The sequence below is a fragment of the Vidua macroura genome, chromosome 2 (genome assembly GCF_024509145.1).
Source record: "Vidua macroura isolate BioBank_ID:100142 chromosome 2, ASM2450914v1, whole genome shotgun sequence".
Lineage (NCBI taxonomy): Eukaryota > Metazoa > Chordata > Aves > Passeriformes > Viduidae > Vidua > Vidua macroura.
The window spans coordinates 1,033,101-1,052,222 of record NC_071572.1 but is presented as its reverse complement, the minus strand read 5'-3'; the positions used below and the strand labels follow the sequence as shown (position 1 = coordinate 1,052,222).

The 19,122-nt window shown below is 49.2% G+C and overlaps 2 protein-coding genes and 1 long non-coding RNA gene across 8 annotated transcripts in view; 1 reads left to right on the top strand and 2 right to left on the bottom strand.

Annotated features, from left to right (window-relative positions):
• Positions 1 to 6,160, bottom strand: part of GART (phosphoribosylglycinamide formyltransferase, phosphoribosylglycinamide synthetase, phosphoribosylaminoimidazole synthetase) — a 32,126-nt gene extending 25,966 nt beyond the window's left edge. Inside the window, exons 1-2 of one of the 3 annotated variants that reach the window (XM_053970103.1) lie at positions 6,090 to 6,160; positions 1,893 to 2,041 (exon numbers count right to left, since the gene is read on the bottom strand). In XM_053970103.1, coding sequence (XP_053826078.1) covers positions 1,893 to 2,037 — 145 coding nt within the window. In that variant the 5' untranslated portion in view covers positions 2,038 to 2,041; positions 6,090 to 6,160. Of the gene's footprint in view, positions 1 to 1,892; positions 2,042 to 4,474; positions 4,564 to 6,089 lie in introns of those variants that run through there. The other 2 variants (XM_053970104.1, XM_053970102.1) reach the window with 2 other exon arrangements.
• A 186-nt stretch (positions 6,161 to 6,346) lies between these two features.
• Positions 6,347 to 12,283, bottom strand: LOC128803286 (uncharacterized). The gene is made up of 4 exons (XR_008435676.1): positions 11,713 to 12,283; positions 9,355 to 9,429; positions 9,180 to 9,245; positions 6,347 to 6,404 (listed from the first exon to the last, which is right to left on the bottom strand). It is a non-coding gene; the product is annotated as an uncharacterized LOC128803286 (long non-coding RNA).
• A 926-nt stretch (positions 12,284 to 13,209) lies between these two features.
• SON (SON DNA and RNA binding protein) overlaps positions 13,210 to 19,122 on the top strand; it is a 37,400-nt gene continuing 31,487 nt past the window's right edge. For 3 of the 4 annotated variants that reach the window (XM_054002230.1, XM_054002214.1, XM_054002235.1), the window contains exons 1-2: positions 14,640 to 14,773; positions 15,421 to 15,584. In XM_054002230.1, the coding sequence (XP_053858205.1) occupies positions 14,685 to 14,773; positions 15,421 to 15,584 (253 nt within the window). In that variant the 5' untranslated portion in view covers positions 14,640 to 14,684. Of the gene's footprint in view, positions 14,080 to 14,639; positions 14,774 to 15,420; positions 15,585 to 19,122 lie in introns of those variants that run through there. The other variant, XM_054002222.1, reaches the window with a different exon arrangement.

The following is a 19,122-nucleotide window of genomic DNA, read 5'->3' as shown; positions in this document are numbered from 1 at the left end:
TTGATTATACCAAAAAAACTCCCAGAAACCAGGGAAGGAATTCCCCAGATATCCCAGGTATTGATGCCTACACAACATAACAGGGCTCATGTGCTCCTGTAAGGCAATTCCCCATTTTCCACCCTGAGTTAAATCAAGGCCCCAGTGACAGCGCTGGAATTCCTGAACAGGTGAGACAAATTCTTTCCTTAAAAACCCACATAAGTCAAACTCTTCATGAATTCTAGGTTCTTCCTGGGGTGGTGAAGATTTCTCTCCCAAGGCACAGGTGAGCCCATGTGCAGAACAAAACCATTTATTCCACATGGAAATTTCATAGACATGGCTCAAGATCAAGCATTTTCAACTACTGGTGCAATGTTTTTTATGAGATGAAAGAGAGAAAAAAACAAGGGGGGTTTAAAAAGGCACAGCTTGAAAAGAACTACTTGAATTTCCATTCCACAGACCCTGCAGCCTGGCACTGACCCCATTTAGCACAAGGGTAAAGGGGATTTTTTGACTTTCTGATCTTGTCAAGCTCTTCTTTCCAGGCCTCTCCTCAGAGGCCAAAGAGAGCAAAAAACTGGAGTGAGGAGCTCGCTCACGATGCTGTGACTGGACAAAGAAATTCAGGACAAAGTTGTTTCAAAAGCTTGTAATTAAGCATTCCAAGGGAATTCTATTCAACAATTACCTGCTGTACAAGACCTGGCAGCACTCACTTTGTTTCCACATGAGACTACAACACACAAAGCTACTCCCACACCAGCACAAGTGCAGAAAATGGATGTGTCTGATCCACATTCACATGCATCCTGTGTTAACTTGAACTCCACACCTTGTCACATGTTCTGAAGGGAAAACTGAAGTTTTAGGCAGGTTAAAGCCCCTAAATCAGGATCTGTTGTGTAAAGGACACAGCAATCTCTGTGGTCTGGACTGGTCCCCTGGGTGTCAGCACCTCAGACCAGGCTTTTTTGAAATGCAGCTCCAAATTTTGGATGCTCAATTTGCAACATCTGAAGCTCGATTCCTCAAAATTAATATCTATGAAAAGTCTCAATTAGAGCCATTCAGAGCTTAATATGTTAAACCAAGAGCTCCAAGCAAGCAGGCAGTACACAGAGAAATATTTGAAGCTAACCTTGATTTCTTAAGGTCACCAAGACAAAGGAATGAATTTATGCTCACAGTGACAGAGTGTTCTTGTCACAGGCTGTGGGGATCAGGGGGTTTCAACACACTTCTGAGAGCACAAGAGGGAATTTAGATGGCAACCACAGCAACTATCCTGAGCTGGATTCCCAGAGGAAAAGCTCTGGCTGAATCCTCCAAACTCAAACCTAAAGAATGAGACTTCACAGTCGAGATCTTATAAAATTAATTACACAACTTACACAAGGCTTTGTTCAGATACTTTTTTTTCCTTTTTAACTGCATCTAAAATCTATTCACATGCCCAAAACCTTAAAAAATGGTAATCCATCATCATCTGCCATCATCAGTTTGTTTATGGGTTATGCTGATTTATGGGGTATTGTTTTAAGGATGAGTTGGTTAAAGGTAAAAGTTTTTATTATTTATTTTTTAAATTATTTTTATTTTTGAGAATCGAGATTTTTTTTGGCGGGTATAGGATTTTTTTTTTGTTTACATTTTTTATAGGATTGTAGTTATGTACATTAACCAATAAATCTTAAAATTTAAAAAAAATCTTAAATTAGCAAACCAAAACCACTACACATAAAATAATATTTCCACCCAGTTTCAAACTAAAACCACCACAATCATCATCATCATCATTTCATTATCATCATCATCATCCTTTCACACTACCAGCTGTGATTTCACCTCGACAACATGCTGGTTGGATGACCAAATTTAAAAGTGGTATTTTTTTTTGGTTTTACCTGAATTGGAGATTTTCCCGTGGCCAGCTGTGCCTGCATTTCCTGGAGCCACAAACACGTGTTTGACGTGTGGGGACTGGGCCAACTTCCAGGCCAGGGCGTGCTCCCTGCCCCCGCTGCCGACCACCAGCACCCGCTCAGCCATGGCCCTGCAGGAAAGCAGGACAAAGGAAAACAGCTGGAATTAACTGGGGGAGGTGGGGAAGGCAGGAGCTCCAGGGACCATGAAGTGCTGGAGAACTTCATCAGATACACGCTGAACTTCATCAGTGATACACACGAAACCTCCAAGGCTGAGCTGACCCCGCGCACGGCAGGAACCCGTCAGGAAAAACCATCCTGGGTCTGACTGGAAACTGCTCCCACTTATACAGAAATCTGGGATAGAGGAAAAAACCCTGCTGAGTGCCCAGGCTGGGGTTTGCAGCCTAGAGAATCACAGGCTCCCAGGATGGTTTGGGTTGGAATGGACCTTAAACCCACCCAGGGCCAGCCCTGCCATGGCAGGGACACCTTCCACTGTGCCAGGCTGCTCCAGCCCCAGTGTCCAACCTGGCCTGGGGCAGGGATGGGGAGTCCACAGCCTCTCTGAGCAACAATTCCTTGGAGAATCCCAACCTGCAAAGGTCAAAGCCCTTCTGATGCACCCACTGTATGAACACAGAGCGTTTGGAGCTGGATGGGGCCACTCAAGAGATTTTAGAGGCAATGACTGAAAAGCTCTGAACACCTCATGGAAGTTACTTCCATCTCTGGCTTTCCTTGGAGAGAACAACCACGAGGCCAGCAACAGGTGGAATTAAAAAAGGAGCTCACTCACACAAGGTAGAATGGGGTATCCACTCCACTCTCCCATTCCAGTGAGGTTTGGAAAAACAAGTGGACATTCTGCTGGCCAGTGGGAGTGGGTGCATGGGTGACAACGTCATCACCTGGGTGTGCACGCCCAGCTTACGCACGCGGGGCTCACAGCAAAAGTACAGCGTGTTCTCAGGAAGCCTCTGCTCCCTGAGATTTACTGCTGTGTGTGTACTCTCCACATATTTACTGATGGAAGAGTTCACTTGCATTGACAAAATCCACTAGAATTCAGAAAAACAGTAAAGAAAGGAAGGACATAATTTATAAAGTAATTATGTATGTCCTTACTTGGAGCTAAAATAATGGTTTGGTTTGGTTGGGAGGGATATTAAAGCTCATCCCACTCCAACCTGCCTACCATGGCAGGGACACCTCCCACTGTGCCAGGCTGCTCCAGCCCCAGTGTCCAACCTGGCCTTGGGCACTGCCAGGGATCCAGGGGCAGCCCCAGCTGCTCTGGCAATTCCATCCCAGCCCCTGCCCACCCTGCCAGGGAACAATTCCCAATTCCCAATCTCCCATCCAGCCCTGCCCTCTGGCACTGGGAGCCATTCCCTGGCTCCTGTCCCTCCAGGCCTTGTCCCCAGTCCCTCTGCAGCTCTCCTGGAGCCCCTTCAGGCCCTGCCAGGGGCTCTGAGCTCTCCCTGGAGCTTCTCCTCTCCAGGTGAGCCCCCCCAGCTCTCCCAGCCTGGCTGTAGGGATCAGCTCCCATTCTCCCACTGCTGGGGGGAGGAACAGAGCCCAGAGAAGAGTTCAGGACAGAAGGAGCCACGATTGCCCCTGATGTAATCCCAGCACACACAACACACAACCAGGGTCACCCTCTTCACACAGCCGGTCACTGACCAGTGCCCGGGTGAGCTCAGAGCGCCCCTGTGCAGGAGGGCAAGAGGGGATGACAACACAAAATGTATCTTAGAAAAAGGGGGAAAAAAACCCAAACAAAATCCAGGGGATTTCTAAGGGAAAAGCAAAAATTATCCAAAGTAGATTTTCAGATGAGGCAGGGATGTGCCTTTCCCTCACATCAGCTGCTACAGCTTGACTTGACTAAAGCTGCCCTGGTGAGGCAAAATATCCCGACAGAATAAAGTCAAAATAAATATGGGTAGAAGGATGAAATACAGAAAATTAACACTGAGTTGTTTGCTATCAATTAAAGAAGCCAGAGCTAATATTTAATGGTAGTTTCATGCTGGGGGAGACCAACAGGTTTTTAATCCAGTGTTGGGTCAAATGTAGATACTGCAAAGTTACAGACGTGTTTTAATTATAAACCTCCATGATTACTTGCAATAAAAATGCTCAGGCTAGGCTAAAAGTTATCAGCTATGGTATAGATGTTTGGGAAACCATATTATGCTCAACTCTTTTATGTTACAACTCGAGCAAGAAGAAAAGATAAAAGAATGAGGGATACAGCAAAGGGGTGGATTAGATAAATACAGTAATATAATAGTAAGGCAGAAGAACATTGATCACACAGCAGGCAGCTGTCTCCTTGAAGTTAAATGAGCATTGCCAGTGGTGTCCAGAGCCAGTGGCCACAAAACAGTACTTTTTAAGGCAAATTTTATCAGTAATAAGTTGAACTATACACAACATGATAAAAAAAAAAAAAAAAAAAAACTTTTAACTTTTAAAATGGTAAAAAAATTAAATTTAAAAACGGTAAAACTTTAAACCAGGATGATTTTAAACCCAAGAGAGCCCCTACTCACTGTGTGCTATGTGTACCAGGCTGAGGAGAGCAGGACTCGGGAGCTCAGGGGCACAAAGAGAGCAAAGATTGGCAGCCCCTGGTTAAAATGTCCCTGCCCCAACATTCCCACCCCACTGATGACCCTGCAGCCAGCCAATGGAAGGCACTCCAGCCATTCCAGCTGGGAACAGGGGACAGAAGCTTCCCTACAAAGCTCTAGTAGTGAGAGGCAAAAGCTTTGCAGGACAGGAGCAGCTCATCCTGTTGTTTCTGAACAGAGAAATAAATTCTGTTCCATCTCAGGTTTTTGTTTGTTTGTTTGTTTTTTCAGTTAAAAACTGTTCATTAACCAGCTTGTGAATATTCTCTTTATATCTAAAAATCAGGATCTGCACTTTTGCAATAAATAAAAATCAGTCTATGTAATCAGCAGCATGACAAATAAGGGGTATGATGCAAATTATCATGGAATGCTTTGGGTTGGGAGACCTTTAAATCTCATCCCATCCCACCCCTGCCATGGCAGGGACACCTCCCACTGCGCCAGGCTGCTCCAACCTGGCCTTGGGCACTGCCAGGGATCCAGGGGCAGCCCCAGCTGCTCTGGCAATTCCATCCCAGCCCCTGCCCACCCTGCCAGGCAACAATTCCCAATTCCCAATCTCCCATCCAGCCCTGCCCTCCTTCATCTTAAGGCCCTTAAGAAATTCACACTGCACTAAGCCCACACTGCTGATCAGCACAGCCTGACGACCCAGTGACACCGTGGCCACCTCAAGGGGCTCACCACGATGGCAACTCACTCCAAGAGTCACCTCCTTTTCTGCCCTGAAGTAACACATTCTGGCACTATTGTCAGTTGAAAGAATTCATCACAAACAGGACAAAGCTTTCTGTGGGAGCAGTAAGCAGAACAAGCCATGTCTGCTAGTGTCAAATAATATTTAATCGTTTCATATCAAAATGTGAGTGAAGATTAAGTTTCACACATTTGTTTTGAAGCTCAGTGCTATTTGTGCATCCCACTATGGTATCCTAGCAACTTTTATTTAGGAATGCGGCTTGAGAAGAACTTGTGGTGGCAGTGCCAGTTTTGGAGGCTCAGATGCAGCCATGGCAGCCTCTGTTTTATTTTACACTGACACTCAAAGATGTCATGGAGGCCCCTCTGCTGCCCAATGGGACCTGACTTAAAAAATGAAGATCCCAAGAGGCAACATTCCTTTTTATTTTTGTCACTAATCCAACAGTCAAAAATTTCTTCTCTAAAGAGCTGAAGTCATTCACAAGGTAGATATTTACTCAAGGAGGATTATCACACCCCCAGGATTTTTGGAAGCAACGTGTTAAAGATTCCAAACAGTGGGATGTCATTACCTTCTGCACCCATTGTCTGCTTTGGTAAAGAAGGAGGAGATGTTTCTGTAAAAGATGTTTTAAAATGAAGATAAGAGACATTTCAGAAGTTGTTAGATCCTTATATGAAGTGAGAACAGGAAAGAAGAAATGAGTTAATCACTCTGTGTGTTCAGGAGGAGAGGAGGCAAGGACAGAGTAGAGACAAGGAGATTCCCAGAGCTTATCCACGAGGATGTCAGAACAAAGTCAGCAGGGAGAAGCATCAGCTCAGAGACCTTTATCCTCACTGCAGGGAGGCAGCTGGGGCTCTCCAACAAACCAGGGAATTCTTCCTGGCGAGCAGGGCCTGTGGAGCAGAGAAAATCAAGTGAGGCAGGCAAACCCCACAGTCCTGAGAGCCTTCCCCACCCCGATTCCTGCACAGGGCACGGGCAGGCTCCAAACACAGGGAGCAGTGACATGAGGCTACACAGGTGCTGTCCCTTCCTCAGTCCCTTCCCAGGGCCAGGAGCCACTGACCTTCCCAAACTCTCCCTGTGCACACACCTGGGGGTTACACTCAGCTCCTTGTCTGCTTTAGGAACAGAACTCTGTAAGAAAACATAAACTCCTCAAGCAATTTATTCTCAAGTGTGATGCAAGATACCTAAATATTCAATCTCAGCTGGGTGGAGTATTTTAATAAGGCAGTGCCTTATCAGTTCACCTCAAACTACAGCAGGAAAGGTGCAACTACAATCAGATCTCTGCAGTCCAGCACAAACAGCAAAGCTCACTGCTTCACACAGTGTATTTTTTTTTTTTTAATTAAGCTCCAGTGCTGTTGGTTTCCTCTCTGCTCCTTTGTTTCCCAGCACTGGGATTCAGGAAAACTCATGTAGGCATCCAAGTTTCTTTAGATCAAAGACATGGTCCTTACCCAGAGTGTCTTAATTCAGGGCCAGGTTGGACAGGGTGTCTTAATTCAGGGCCAGAGTGTCTAAATTCAGGGCCAGGTTGGACAGGGCTTGGAGCAACCTGGTCTAGTGGAGGGTGTCCCTCAACAGGGCAAGGAGCTGGACCTGGATGAGCTCTGAGGTCCCTTCCAACCCAGACCACCCTGGGAGGCAATGAACTCCTACCCTTCTTAGAGCTGAGTCTGAAGAACGGCCCAGCATTTTCCCAAACACTACAGACCCAAGCCCAGTGTCTCTGTGAAGATTCAAATCCACAACTCTCAGCCATGGAGAGGAGCTCTCATCACTTGGCTTTGGGCTAAAGGACAAGGTTCATTCTTCCTCTTGCAGTTAGGCAGGAGAAGAAAAAAAAAAAGAATTCTCACAGGAGACAGGAAAAAGCCCAAATTGGGAAGGCTGTGTAGTTCCCACTGAGAACTGTGTGTTTTTGACCCTAGCAGTCTGTGCTGTTTATATTTTTTCATAGACCTGTTACAGGGTAAAAAAATCAAAAGAAGGGATTGGAGAAGAAGCCAAAACCTGCAACTTCCTCCTCTCAACTTCAATTCCCTCCTAGGATCCACCCTGCCATCCTTTACTCAGCTCCCAAACTCACCCACAGCCAGGCCATGTGGCCCCAAACCCCGTGAGCTGAACCCAGCTCTTGTGCTCTCCGAATTACCCCATGGGTTGAGTCTCTCTGCCCATCCTGAGTGCTCCCAGAGCTCGGCACACAGGAGGGGAGCTCCGAGCCAGCCTTCCCAGGGGATCTCTGCCAGCTGCTGGCCCCCGTTCAGGCTGGGGATGCGCAAGCTGCAGGTTCAGCGACTGCGGGTGCACCGGGGGCTGAGCTGCCCTTGCCTGGGGCAGCTCCCCATTGGTCCCACCAACCTCTCCCCCTGCAGGCTCTCCTTCCCTCTCCCTCCTGCCTGTGCCAAGGGAGTGCGGTCACTTGGATCAGGAAAACAATGCTGGAAAGCTGACACCACGATGGTAAGCAGTGCAGCAAAGTAAACATGTCTGTATGGGGTATATAAAGGAAATACTCCCAGCTTAGTGAGCTGAGGGGTGAAGGATCCCTGAGGGGTGAAGGATCACCACAGCGAGGACAAGAGAAGCAGCAGCACAAGGCAGCCAGGGAGGATGAAAGAGCAAAGCCAGCTGTGCCCTCGGGTCATCCCGATGGATGGAGGGACCAGGATGCACAGGTGGCTGTCGATTTCTTGGGGTCCAGAAGGTCAGGGTGACCCCGAGATCGTGAAGAGTCTTTGCTTCCCTAGCCCGACGCAGCCGAAGGAGCCTGGAATGCTCCGATTGTGCTCTCAAGGTTGTTTATTTCTCCTTATCTAAACATTCTCTCTCTGACCTGCTGAGCTCTGCCTAGCAAGGAGGCCATGGCATTCTGCCTTGAGCCTCGGGTGGCTCCCACCTTATACACTCAAAATTACGTGTGCATGTTTACAGCTCCTGTACCAATACCTAAGATCTATGCTGGACAGTGTGTCTCTACCTTAAACCAAGAGAAAAGTGTCACTATCCCAGCAAGACATGGAGGACAAGGAGAAGGAGAAGATGGTCAGACATGCCCAAATCCCTCCATCTTGTAGCCCCTTGAACCCCATTCTAAAAAACCCCAAAATTCTACTTTTCCACCCTGTGTTAATCCAAATATCACACTACTCAAACCCTTGTGGCTTGTAATTCCTCATACAAAATTGACAGCTTTTTCCACAGGCCAAAATCGAAGCCCATTCTAAAAATCCCAAAATTCTACTTTTCCACCCTGTGTTAATCCAAATACCACACTACTCAAATCCTTGTGGCTTGTAATTCCTCACACAAAGTTGACAGCTTTTTCCACAGGCCAAAATGGAAGCCACAGGTGGTTTTGACTTCATGCCAGGGTCCCTGAGCCCCCTGCCAGGATCTCGAGACAGCCAGGGCAGCCAGAGGGATGTCTTGGACTCTGGCTGCAAGTTTGCATTCCCACTCCCACTTTCTGCCCCAGCCTGTCCCTGGTCCCAGGCAGAGACACACCAGGGAACCAGGGGCTGCTCTCTCTACATCCACCTCTCTCTGCATTTTTTTCCTGTGTGGCTCAGTTTCCAGGGGGAATTCACCGAGCCAAGTGTGCAGGCAGCTCTGAGGCACAACAAAAAACAGCCATGGCAACCAAACCTGCAAAATGGCCAGAATCCCACAAGGGAACTACAGGTTTAGGTTGGGGCAGGATTAGGCTCATCCTGAAGGAAAAAAACACAGCCTTAGAAAACTTTTCAATTCCTCAGACTTCAACACATGAAGAGCTGCTTAAGTAGCTTGGAGGCATCCAGAATCTGGTGGCAATTATGATTTGTAGTTAGAGCTTTGGGTTAAATAAGCTTGCTTAACTCATATGTGTTTTATTTAGGACAAATTCCTGGCTCTCACCTGGTCATATAGAATCATGGAAGGTTTGGGTTGGAAGGGAACTTAAAGATCATCTTGTTTCACCTCCTGCCATTCAGTGTGGTGCAGAAAACAAAATAAAAGAAAAAAAAAGTCATTATTATATGTGTCTTTCATGGCCCAAGCTGAAGCTCTGCAAGACAGGCCCCAGACATACCTGTGTCCAGGTATGATCCTCCAAACAGCTGGATTTGGCATTTTTCTAGGCAAAACATTCCCTCGAGTTTTGCTGCTAAAAATAAATAGGATCATAAACTTTTACAACCACCCCCATAGTACTAAATTTGACACCTCAAGTGACGTAGGATGCTGGAAGTGCTCAGTGTTTTGTACCATGATGAGGGGGGAGAAATACCCTTGAAATGCACTTTCTGTGTTATCCTTTCAGCTATATACCCAAAAGAGTGGCATAAGTATTAACTCTGCTCATTAATTCCAATATCTACTGGATAAATTTTTTTAAATGCTTAAAAAGTTGGTAAGCCCCCAACTTTGCAAACAGCAGGGAAAGAATTCAAGCGAGTCAAAGTCCAAAAGCAGAGACGTTCGAAGTTTAATATTTACTTCAAGCAAATATTTCACCACTTTGGCCGTGAAGGCCAGGCCGTGACGGGATTGCTACGAGGGCTGCGATAGATGAGTAATGCCACGGTTGACTCTCACAATTAAAATGCAAATATCATGTATATATGTTAGGAGAAGCTTTATAGATTTATAGCTATATATGTTAGGAGAAACTTTATAGATTTATAGCTATGTTTTAACCCCCCTTGTGTTGTTATCAGGGGGTGGCCTGGGTTTGGGAGGGTGGGATTGTTACTATGGCAGCACCTGGCCTATAACCAAGATTTGAGGAAGTGATCTCCACCACTGGACAGTGAAGGAGGAGTCGATGGGCAGAACTTTGGGAGGGGCCAAAGGGTTCAAAACACGTGGTGGGGAAAAAAAAAAATCCTTTGCTCCCAGCCCCGTACTGTTGCATTTTGATAAGGTTTTAATAAACGTTTTAAATTTTTGAAAGTGTGTATCATTTCTCACAGGGCCAAGCCGTGATGGGGATTCCAAGAGAGCCATGCCGTGACGGCCATGCCAGGAGAGGATCTGCCATGAAGGGGGTGCCATGAGGGCCATGCCCTGAGGGAACTGCTGTGGGGGCTATGCTGTGAGGGCCAAGCCATGACAGGGATGCCATGAGGGGGTTACCATGAGGGTCAAGCCTTTGAGGGCATTTGCCACAAAGGAGATGCCGTGAGGGCCATGCCCTGAGGGCCATGCCCTGAGGGAACTGCTGTAGGGGCTATGCTGTGAGGGCCAAGCCATGAGGAGACTGCCATGAGGGCCAAGCCATGACAGGGATGCCGTGAGGGGGGTGCCGTGAGGGCATTTGCCAGGAGAGGATCTGCCGTGAGGGCCATGCCCTGAGGGTACTGCTGTGCGGGCTATGTTATGAGGGCCAAGCCATAACAGGGATGCCACGAGGGGGGTGCGTGAGGGTCAAGCCGTGAGGGCATTTGCCACAAAGGAGATGCCGTGAGGGCCATGCCCTGAGGGAACTGCTGTGGGGGCTATGCTGTGAGGGCCAAGACATGAGGAGACTGCCATGAGGGCCAAGCCATGACAGGGATGCCACGAAGGGGGTGCCGTGAGGGCATTTGCCACGAAGGAGATGCCAGTGAGGGCCATGCCCTGAGGGAACTGCTGTGCAGGCTATGTTATGAGGGCCAAGCCATGACAGGGATGCCATGAGGGGGGTGCCATGAGGGTCAAGCCGTGAGGGCATTTGCCACGAAGAAGATGCCGTGAGGGCCATGCCCTGAGGGAACTGCTGTGCAGGCTATGTTGTGAGGGCCAAGTCATGACAGGGATGCCACAAGGGGGTTGCCGTGAGGGGGGTGCCGTGAGGGCATTTGCCACGAAGGAGATGCCGTGGGGGCCATGCCCTGAGGGAACTGCTGTGGGGGCTATGCTGCGAGGGCCAAGCCATGAGGAGACTGCCATGAGGGCCAAGACATTACAGGGGTGCCACGAGGGGGGTGCCATGAGGGGGGTGCCGTGAGGGCATTTGCGAAGAAGGAGATGCCGTGAGGGCCATGCCCTGAGGGAACTGCTGTGCGGGCTATGTTGTGAGGGCCAAGCCATGAGGAGACTGCCATGAGGGCCAAGCCATGACAGGGGTGCCATGAGGGGGTTGCCGTGAGGGGGGTGCCGTGAGGGCATTTGCGAAGAAGGAGATGCCGTGAGGGCCATGCCCTGAGGGAACTGCTGTGCGGGGCTGTGTTGTGAGGGCCAAGCCATCACAGGGATGCCACGAGGGGGGGGTGCCGTGAGGGAATGTGTCCTGAAGAGCGGGGATGCCCCGTGAGGAGTGAGTGTCCCGCCATTTTGCGGTGCGGGTACGCGTACACGGCCCCGGGCCGCCCCCCGCGCCCCCAGCCCGGCGCGGGCAGCGCGGGGGCAGCGGCAGCCACACGCCCGAGCGAGCCGCGGCCGCTCCCAGCGCGGCTCGGTGACTTACTGTGCTCCGGAGAGAGGATTCGAGCGCGGGAGAAAATCTTCCGGAACTACAGCAACAAGCGAGCACCGCGCGGGGAGGAGGGACAACCTGTGGGCAATGTCTCGATGGGGTAATCCGGGGTTTCCTTTAACACAGAAGTCCTTCAAGCTAGGGCGGGTGGGGAAAGGGAGAGAGGCGGCCGGAAGACCTTAGGGATGTGTAGGTTTTTTTTTTTTACTTTATCCGTCGCCTCAGGGGCTGAGGGTCTGTGAGGGCTGTGCAAAGATGGGTTTTGTCTCTACATCCCTTAAAATACCACATGGGAGCAACTCATTAGTTTGTCCCACATTTGAACTTCTTGCTTTATGAAACCAAAGAGTATTGGGCAACGTTTAGTCTAATTTAGCATTACAGTTGTGCTACAATACTGTTTGTTGCCCTGATTTTTAAAAGTGTTTTCTTCTATAGTTCTTTTGAAAGTTTTAAAGTTCTCATAAAACTTCTTTAGCCTTCTGATAATGTTCACATATTTGAGAGTCAAAGTTACTACACAATTTTCATGTATAAATAGAATAGTTTCCATATTTCTCTGTGGGTGGAGAGAAATGATTGATTGATTGATTGATTGATTGATTGATTGATTGATCTTTGGACCAGTGTGGTTGGAGAGGTGGTAATTCCATCCTCCAATCCACGGTCACCTCTGGAATTCTATAAATACCAGATGTTTGACTAAAACTGGCTCTTTTTCTCTTTTGAACTTAGCAAGCTTCTGTGTACTCATTTCGTGTCCAATAGTGACAACTGTTAATAAAAACAAGATTTGATCCACAGTTTTTCTCCCTTCAAGGGCTATAATGTGAGAACATCACTGTTCTTTGTAAAATACCTTAGGAAATAAGGTTTAATGCTATTTTTTGCATATTTAAGAACACCCCAGACCAGACTCCTGCTTTGAAAGGGAAGAGTTGCACGGATAAATGCCCTAAGTAGTAGTGATGATTGTAGCAGAACTGCTATTAGTAATGTAATTCTAATGTTTTACTAATATCACTAATTGAGCAGTACCAGCAACAATCACTGGTCTTGACAAGATGAAGGTAAAATATTTAATTAGTCTGAAAACCATTTGACACTGAAACTGAATAAAAGAGTTTAAATAAAGGGAGTTTATTCAGCAAGCAGAGATGGAGAGAGCAAGAACAGTTATTTTCCCCTAGGGCTGTGGATCCTCATGTGTACGAGGAGAGACTTTTTGTAATTATCACATTCATTTTGTTTCTATAGAGTCAGAGGGAAACATGCAGCACACACTAAAGTCCTTCTCTGGCTTTTTTGGGGCACCTTTCTTCATGTTTTTGACATGCCTGGTTGAGACAAGGCCATTTGCATCAGCTGAATTTAAATATATCTGAAATTGTTCAACTGAAACATTTTCAGTCTTTATTTTGGTATCAAAAATTACATCGTGTTCTACCAGTAAATCTAACATATATTCATGTGAGCATGGTATGAACAGGTAAAAGGACTTCTTAAGTGTAACTACTTTATATTTTAAGTGGAATAAATCAACTGTGACAAAAAAAGTAAGCAAATTGATCCAAGTCATGGATTCATTTTTTCTCCAAAGTCAATATTAAGGCAGATCAGCAGGACATAGTGAAGACTGATGCTGCTTTTAAGGGGTCTTGCAAGTGATTATGAAACTATTGACGGTGAAAATTTTTAGACCCCAACAGTAATTAAACAGTTTTACTTGGGGATGCCACTCATCAGATCAAGTTTGGAGGTATTTTATACTTATTTCAGGTCAACCAACTCCCCTAAGTTACTACTACAGAAACTGTGTGTGGGGAGTCTTCCAGACGTAGGTTTTTTCCGTTTTACAGCCTGTTTGAACACCCATGAGATTAAAATTTTATTTGATTAGGGCATCAAGGGCAACACTGAAGGGGTCCCCAAGGTGGCTGTACTCTGGACAAACTCATTTCGGTGCGTTCCATCACCGCCAGAAAAGCTCCGACCCCCCAGGCGGGCAAAAGGCGCACTTTATTTATCCACCTCCCTTCGGTTTCCCCCCTTTGTTCCTTTAATTTTCGCGGCCCCGCTGCCAGCCCCCGGAGCACATGTGCGTGTCACCGCCGGGCGGAGGGGGAGGGAGGGAGCGCGGGCGGGCGCCTCTCGCATGGAGCCGGGGCTGAGGGCCCCGTGGTGATGCAGCAGCAGCAGCAGCAGCAGCACCGCCCGTGTGCGGGCAGAGCCCCCTGAGAGCCGCCGCCCGCCCGGAGCACACGCGGGGCTCGGCCCCGCTCCATGGGCACCGATGGAATCTCTCCCGATCGCAGCCGCCGGCGCCGCCGCGCCTCAGCCCGCCATGGCCTCGGCCGGGTAAGCAGCGGCCGCCGCGGGGACTCCAGCGGCGCCGGGGAAGGCTGCGCGGCAGCCGGGGGGGACGGAACCGGCGGTCGTGGCCGCCGCGGTGCCTTTTCCTGCCCTCCGCGGGGCCGCGGGGGCTCGGACGCGGCGTACGGGGCGCGAGAGGGGCCGCGAGCGGCGGCGGCGGGGCGGTGTGTCTGTGTGGGGCAGGGGTCTGCGCGAGGCGGCGGTGTGGGCGCGGAGCGCCGGGGACTGGTTTAATGCTTTCACCGGGGGACGGGGACACGCTCGGGGCGGCTTTGCCGGTGGCGGCGGCGGCAGGCGCGGAGCGCGGGGGGGCGGCGGGAGCGCCACAACATGGCGGCGGCGGCTGAGGGGACACGAGACCTTCCTCCCCCCCCCCCCGCCGGAACCCGCCGCTGCTCTATGGCCCGTGCGCCGCGCTAGAGCGGCTGATCGCGGCCACACGCCGCCTCGGCCAATGGCGAGAGGGCTTACAGCGAACGCAGCCAATCGCGAGGGGGCTTACAGCGGGGACGTCAGCGCGCGCCCGGGGCCGCGGGGCACTGTGGGATGCTGGAGGCCTCGCGTCGGGGCAGGAAGGAAGGGGGGGTGTCATGGCGACGAATATCGAGCAGATCCTCCGCTCCTTTGTGGTCAGCAAATTCCGGGAGATCCAGGAGGAGCAGCAGCAGCAGCACGGCGGGTAACGGGGCGGTGGGGAGCGGCGGGGAAGGGCGCGGGGCGGAGGGAGACGGGCCGCGGCCTGAGGGTCGTGTCGGCGGCAACATGGCGGGGCCGGGGGGGTCGCGGCCGTGCGGGCGCCCTGAGGGAAGCACGGCCCGGGGACCGAGAGAAGACGGTGGGGGGACGCGACCACTCGCTCTCTCCTCGGTTTCGGTGCTTTCCTCCCATCGGGGCAGGCGCCTGTATGGTTTGTCTGATTTACGGCTAAATTTGCCGAGTTTATCTCGTAAAAGAAGGAAAACCTTGGAAAGAGCAAGGAAAAGCTGGAAGAGAGCGCAGTGCGTGTATTTATTTTGGGGAGGAAACCCCTACAAGGTCGTAGGAGCACGGGGGATGTGGCACATTCCAGAATGTTGTTTTTTTTTCCCCCTTGCGTCTTAACCTCAGCAGTCACAGAGTGTCGGGGCTGAATAAGTGAGAATTAATCCAAAGGCAGACTTTTCCCTAAGAGCACGCTTTTTTCAGGAGGCTGGAATACTGCTCTGAAGAGCTGGATATAATAAATGTGTGTGAATGACTAAAAATGTCTAAAAAAAAAAAGGCTTAAAAACGCTTGTATTACATGGAATTTTTTTTAAATTATTATTTATTTATTTTTTTGGTTAGTGCAAAGGTGGAAGGCCAGCCCAATGGTGACACGATGCCAGCTGAGCAGGCCGGGCCTTCCGAAGCCTCTGGAGCTGCTGGGAGTTGTCAGAGTGATCAGATAGTGCAGAAAATAGAGGAAGTGCTCTCGGGAGCCCTCGGGACAGAGCTGCAGTGCAACCCAGGTAATAAAACTCCCTCTGGCAGATCTGGTCTTGGTAAGAAGGTTGTGACTGTGCCTAAAGTCAAATCAGTTTTACAGAGATGAAAATGTGCTTCCTGGAGCTGCTCCTCGGGCAAGTTGTGCGTTTGCTGTGAGTTGGTTAAATGTTTTCTCTGCTGTGATTTTACATCCAGAGGTGGCCAGAGAAATAAATAATTAACAAAAAAAAAATTGAGCTGGTTATATGTAAGCATTGGTATGGGGAAAAGTTGGAGTTTTTTCTTTCCAGTACTGAAACAGATAAATATTTTCCATATGTATACATATGTATGTCTATAAATTCTGAATTATTTTATATTTTATAGTTATTTTATATATATCTACTCCAGAGTCACTGAACTGTTCTTAGTGCCAAAGCTGATGCTGATAAGAAGCAGTTTTTGCTTTGGGTTGGTTTTCAAGATTATTTTGAAAGAATATTTATTAAAAAACAGATTTCTGATGAACTCTTCAGTCAAAAGATGACTTGCTGTTTTAAAGTGTAGAAACTTACATTGCAGGCTTCCAAAGGGATTTTCATGTGCCAGTCTCAGATTTTGAATAAATTACTAGATTTTTTTTAAGGCTAAAATGTCACATCTGAGTGTCCCCTCTCGTGGGACTGGTCCTTGCTGTAAAATTTCTGGCTGTGGAGGGTTGGTGAGCTGATGAAAGCTGTAATTACTGCATTTCTCATTTTTGGGAGTTCAGACACAGGTGGCTGCAGTGTGCTGGGTGAGTACAGTTCCAGAGGCAGCACAGAAAAGTGTTAATTTCAGAGATTCTGCTGGCAGCAGTTTGGGATTGCTCTGGGGCTTTTTGCTCAGTGGTTTGTGTACCTTGAGCATTTTCAAGCTTTTAATTTATGCTCTATGAGCAGCACTTCAGGCTGACACGGGGAGGTTTGGGTAGGTTCTTGTTTGGTTGGTGTTTTTTGTTAATTTTGTTCGGTGATGTGATTTTTATTTTTGTTTGTTTGGTTTTTGTTTTGCTCTTGTGTGGAGGACTGAGGCAAGGTCACATGGTAATAAAGAAGTCAGAGGTGTTAACTTGGAAGTGGATAAACTTACCTGTGGCAAACGTTCCCACTGTCCATCTTGAAAAAGGACTTGGACAAAGGCATTGTCTGAATCTAATGAATTACCTTTGCAGAAAAGTTCATTTTATAGAACCCCAGAATATCCTGAGCTGAAGGGACCCCCAGGGACCCCCCAGTGCCAGACCCCCAGCAACCCCAGCCTGGGCATCCCTGGCAGCGCTGTCCAAAGGCTCCTGGAGCTCTGGCAGCCTCGGGGCCGTGCCCATTCCCTGGGGAGCCTGGGCAGTGCCAGCAGGCTCTGGGGAAGAAGAGCCTTTCCCTGCTCTCCAGCCTGAGGTGCCCTGGCCCAGCCCCAGGCGCTCCCTGGCTGCTGTCCCTGTCCCAGAGCAGAGATCGGAGCTGTCCCTGCGCTGCCCCTCGGGAGGAGCTGCAGCCCCGGGGAGCTCTGACCTCAGGCTGCTCCAGGCTGAGCTGAGCCAGGGACCTCGGGGGGCCCCTCCAGACCTTCCCCATCCTCGTGTCCCTCCTGGTTGCCAGGGCACTGCTGACTCTGATCCTGCTGGCCATGGACCAGGACCCCCAGGGCCCTTCCCACAGCTGCTCTCCATCCACACAGCCAGACTTGTCCAGTCCAGCACTTCCCCTGTTAAACTCCACACGGATGGGGATTGCCAGTCTCTCTGATTTGTTGAGGTCTTTCTGCAGGGCTTCTCTGCCCTCAAGAGCGTCAACAGCTCCTCCCCATTTAGTGTCCTCAGCAGACTTAATTATCCCTTTGAGTCCTGTGTCCAGGTTGTTAGTGAACTGGGCTGAGAGTGGAGCCCTGCAGAGCCCCACTAGTGAGTGGTGTCAGCCCCATGTCACCCCAGTCACTGTCACCATTGGTGCCCAACCCATGGGCCAGTTGCTCACCCACTGAGGAACGCAGTTCTCCAGCTGTGGGCTGGACATTTTGTCCATAAATGTGACTCTGCTTCACTCAATGCATTCACAGCATTATTGGTGCAAAAACTATTTCTAAATTGCTTATCTCATAAATATGTACCTGGTATACTTGTGGAATCCCAAGTCACATTCATTTAACAGTATTGCAATTACCAAATGCTTTTGCAAGGTTTTGGAGACTGGAAAATAGTGAGCTTTGGGATCACAGATTCTAATTGGAGGGTCTGTGTTGCCGCCCTGGCCTGTATAAATAGAATCATTGAAAGGAACGTGCAAGCAGACTCCAATGTACAGCTCATATTTCACAGAAATCCCAGCAGGTTGCCTTTAACAAAGTGCCTTTCCCCTGAAAACATGGCACTAGGGCTCCAGAAGGGCAAGAACCTAACAAAGGTTAAATCCAGAGGGAAGTGAGGTACAGAATTAAAAGGTGGTGATGGAAACCCTGGACTCCCTCTTTCCCTTCCCCATCAGTGATTGCTTGTCCCTAGAGTCATCTGATTTTGTTACTCCTGCTGGAAGCAAACACTCTCAGAGGAACTTGCAGCTTTGCAGCTGCAGTCCTGCCTGTCCCAGTAGCTGTTCCTCCTGCAGTGCCTTAAAGTGGGTTTGGGATTGGGGCAAACATGCTCTTTTCCCAAACTTGTTAGACTCTAGTGAGTAACTTGGTCAGTAAATATACAGAGGATTTCTAACACAGCAGCAACACTGGACTCACTCGGGGGTTAAAGTACAGCAGAGGAGAGTGGCTGGTCAGGTCTTATAGCATAAATCCCCACTTTGGTAATTGGTTTGGAAAATGGGATTTTTTGTTTATCTTCCATGTGCAGCATTGGGGATTTGAAAGCACATCTCCATCTTCCTGTTAGAATGTGCTGCCGCGCTGAGTGTGGGTGGAGGGACATCCAACCCATCTGCCCTGCTCAGGTGAGAGCCCACCTGCAGAGCTGCCCCAGCCCTGTCCCAGCCCAGGGAGGAGCTGGAGCTGCTGCAGAGAGCCCAGAGGAGGCTCCAGGATGAGCAGAGGGCTGGAGCAGCTCTGCTGGGAGGAAAGGCTGGCACAGCTGGCATTGTTCACCTGCACAGGAGAAGCTTTGGGCTGAGCTCAGGGTGGCCTTGCAGGGCCTGGAGGAGCCCCAGGAAAGCTGGAGAGAGACAATTTCCAGGGGAGGCAGGGACAGGACACAAGGGAGTAAAAAAATTGTTTGGATTGGAAGAGGACTTTGTAGATTCTCTTGTTTCAAACCCCCTGACATGAACACGGATGTCTTCGACTATCCTGGGTTATTCCAAACCCTGTCAAGTCTGGCCTTGAACACCTCCAGGGATGGGACAACTTCCCTGGGCAGCCTGTGCCAGGGCCTCATCTCCCTCACAGTGGAGATTTTTTTCCTAAGATTTAATCTAACCCTACTCTCCCTAATTTTGAACCCACTGTTCCTTGTCCTGTCACTCCAGGCTCTTGTCAGTAGTCTTCCACCACCTATACTATACTTCCAGGTACTGGAGGGTCATGTTTAGGTCACCTGAAGTCTCT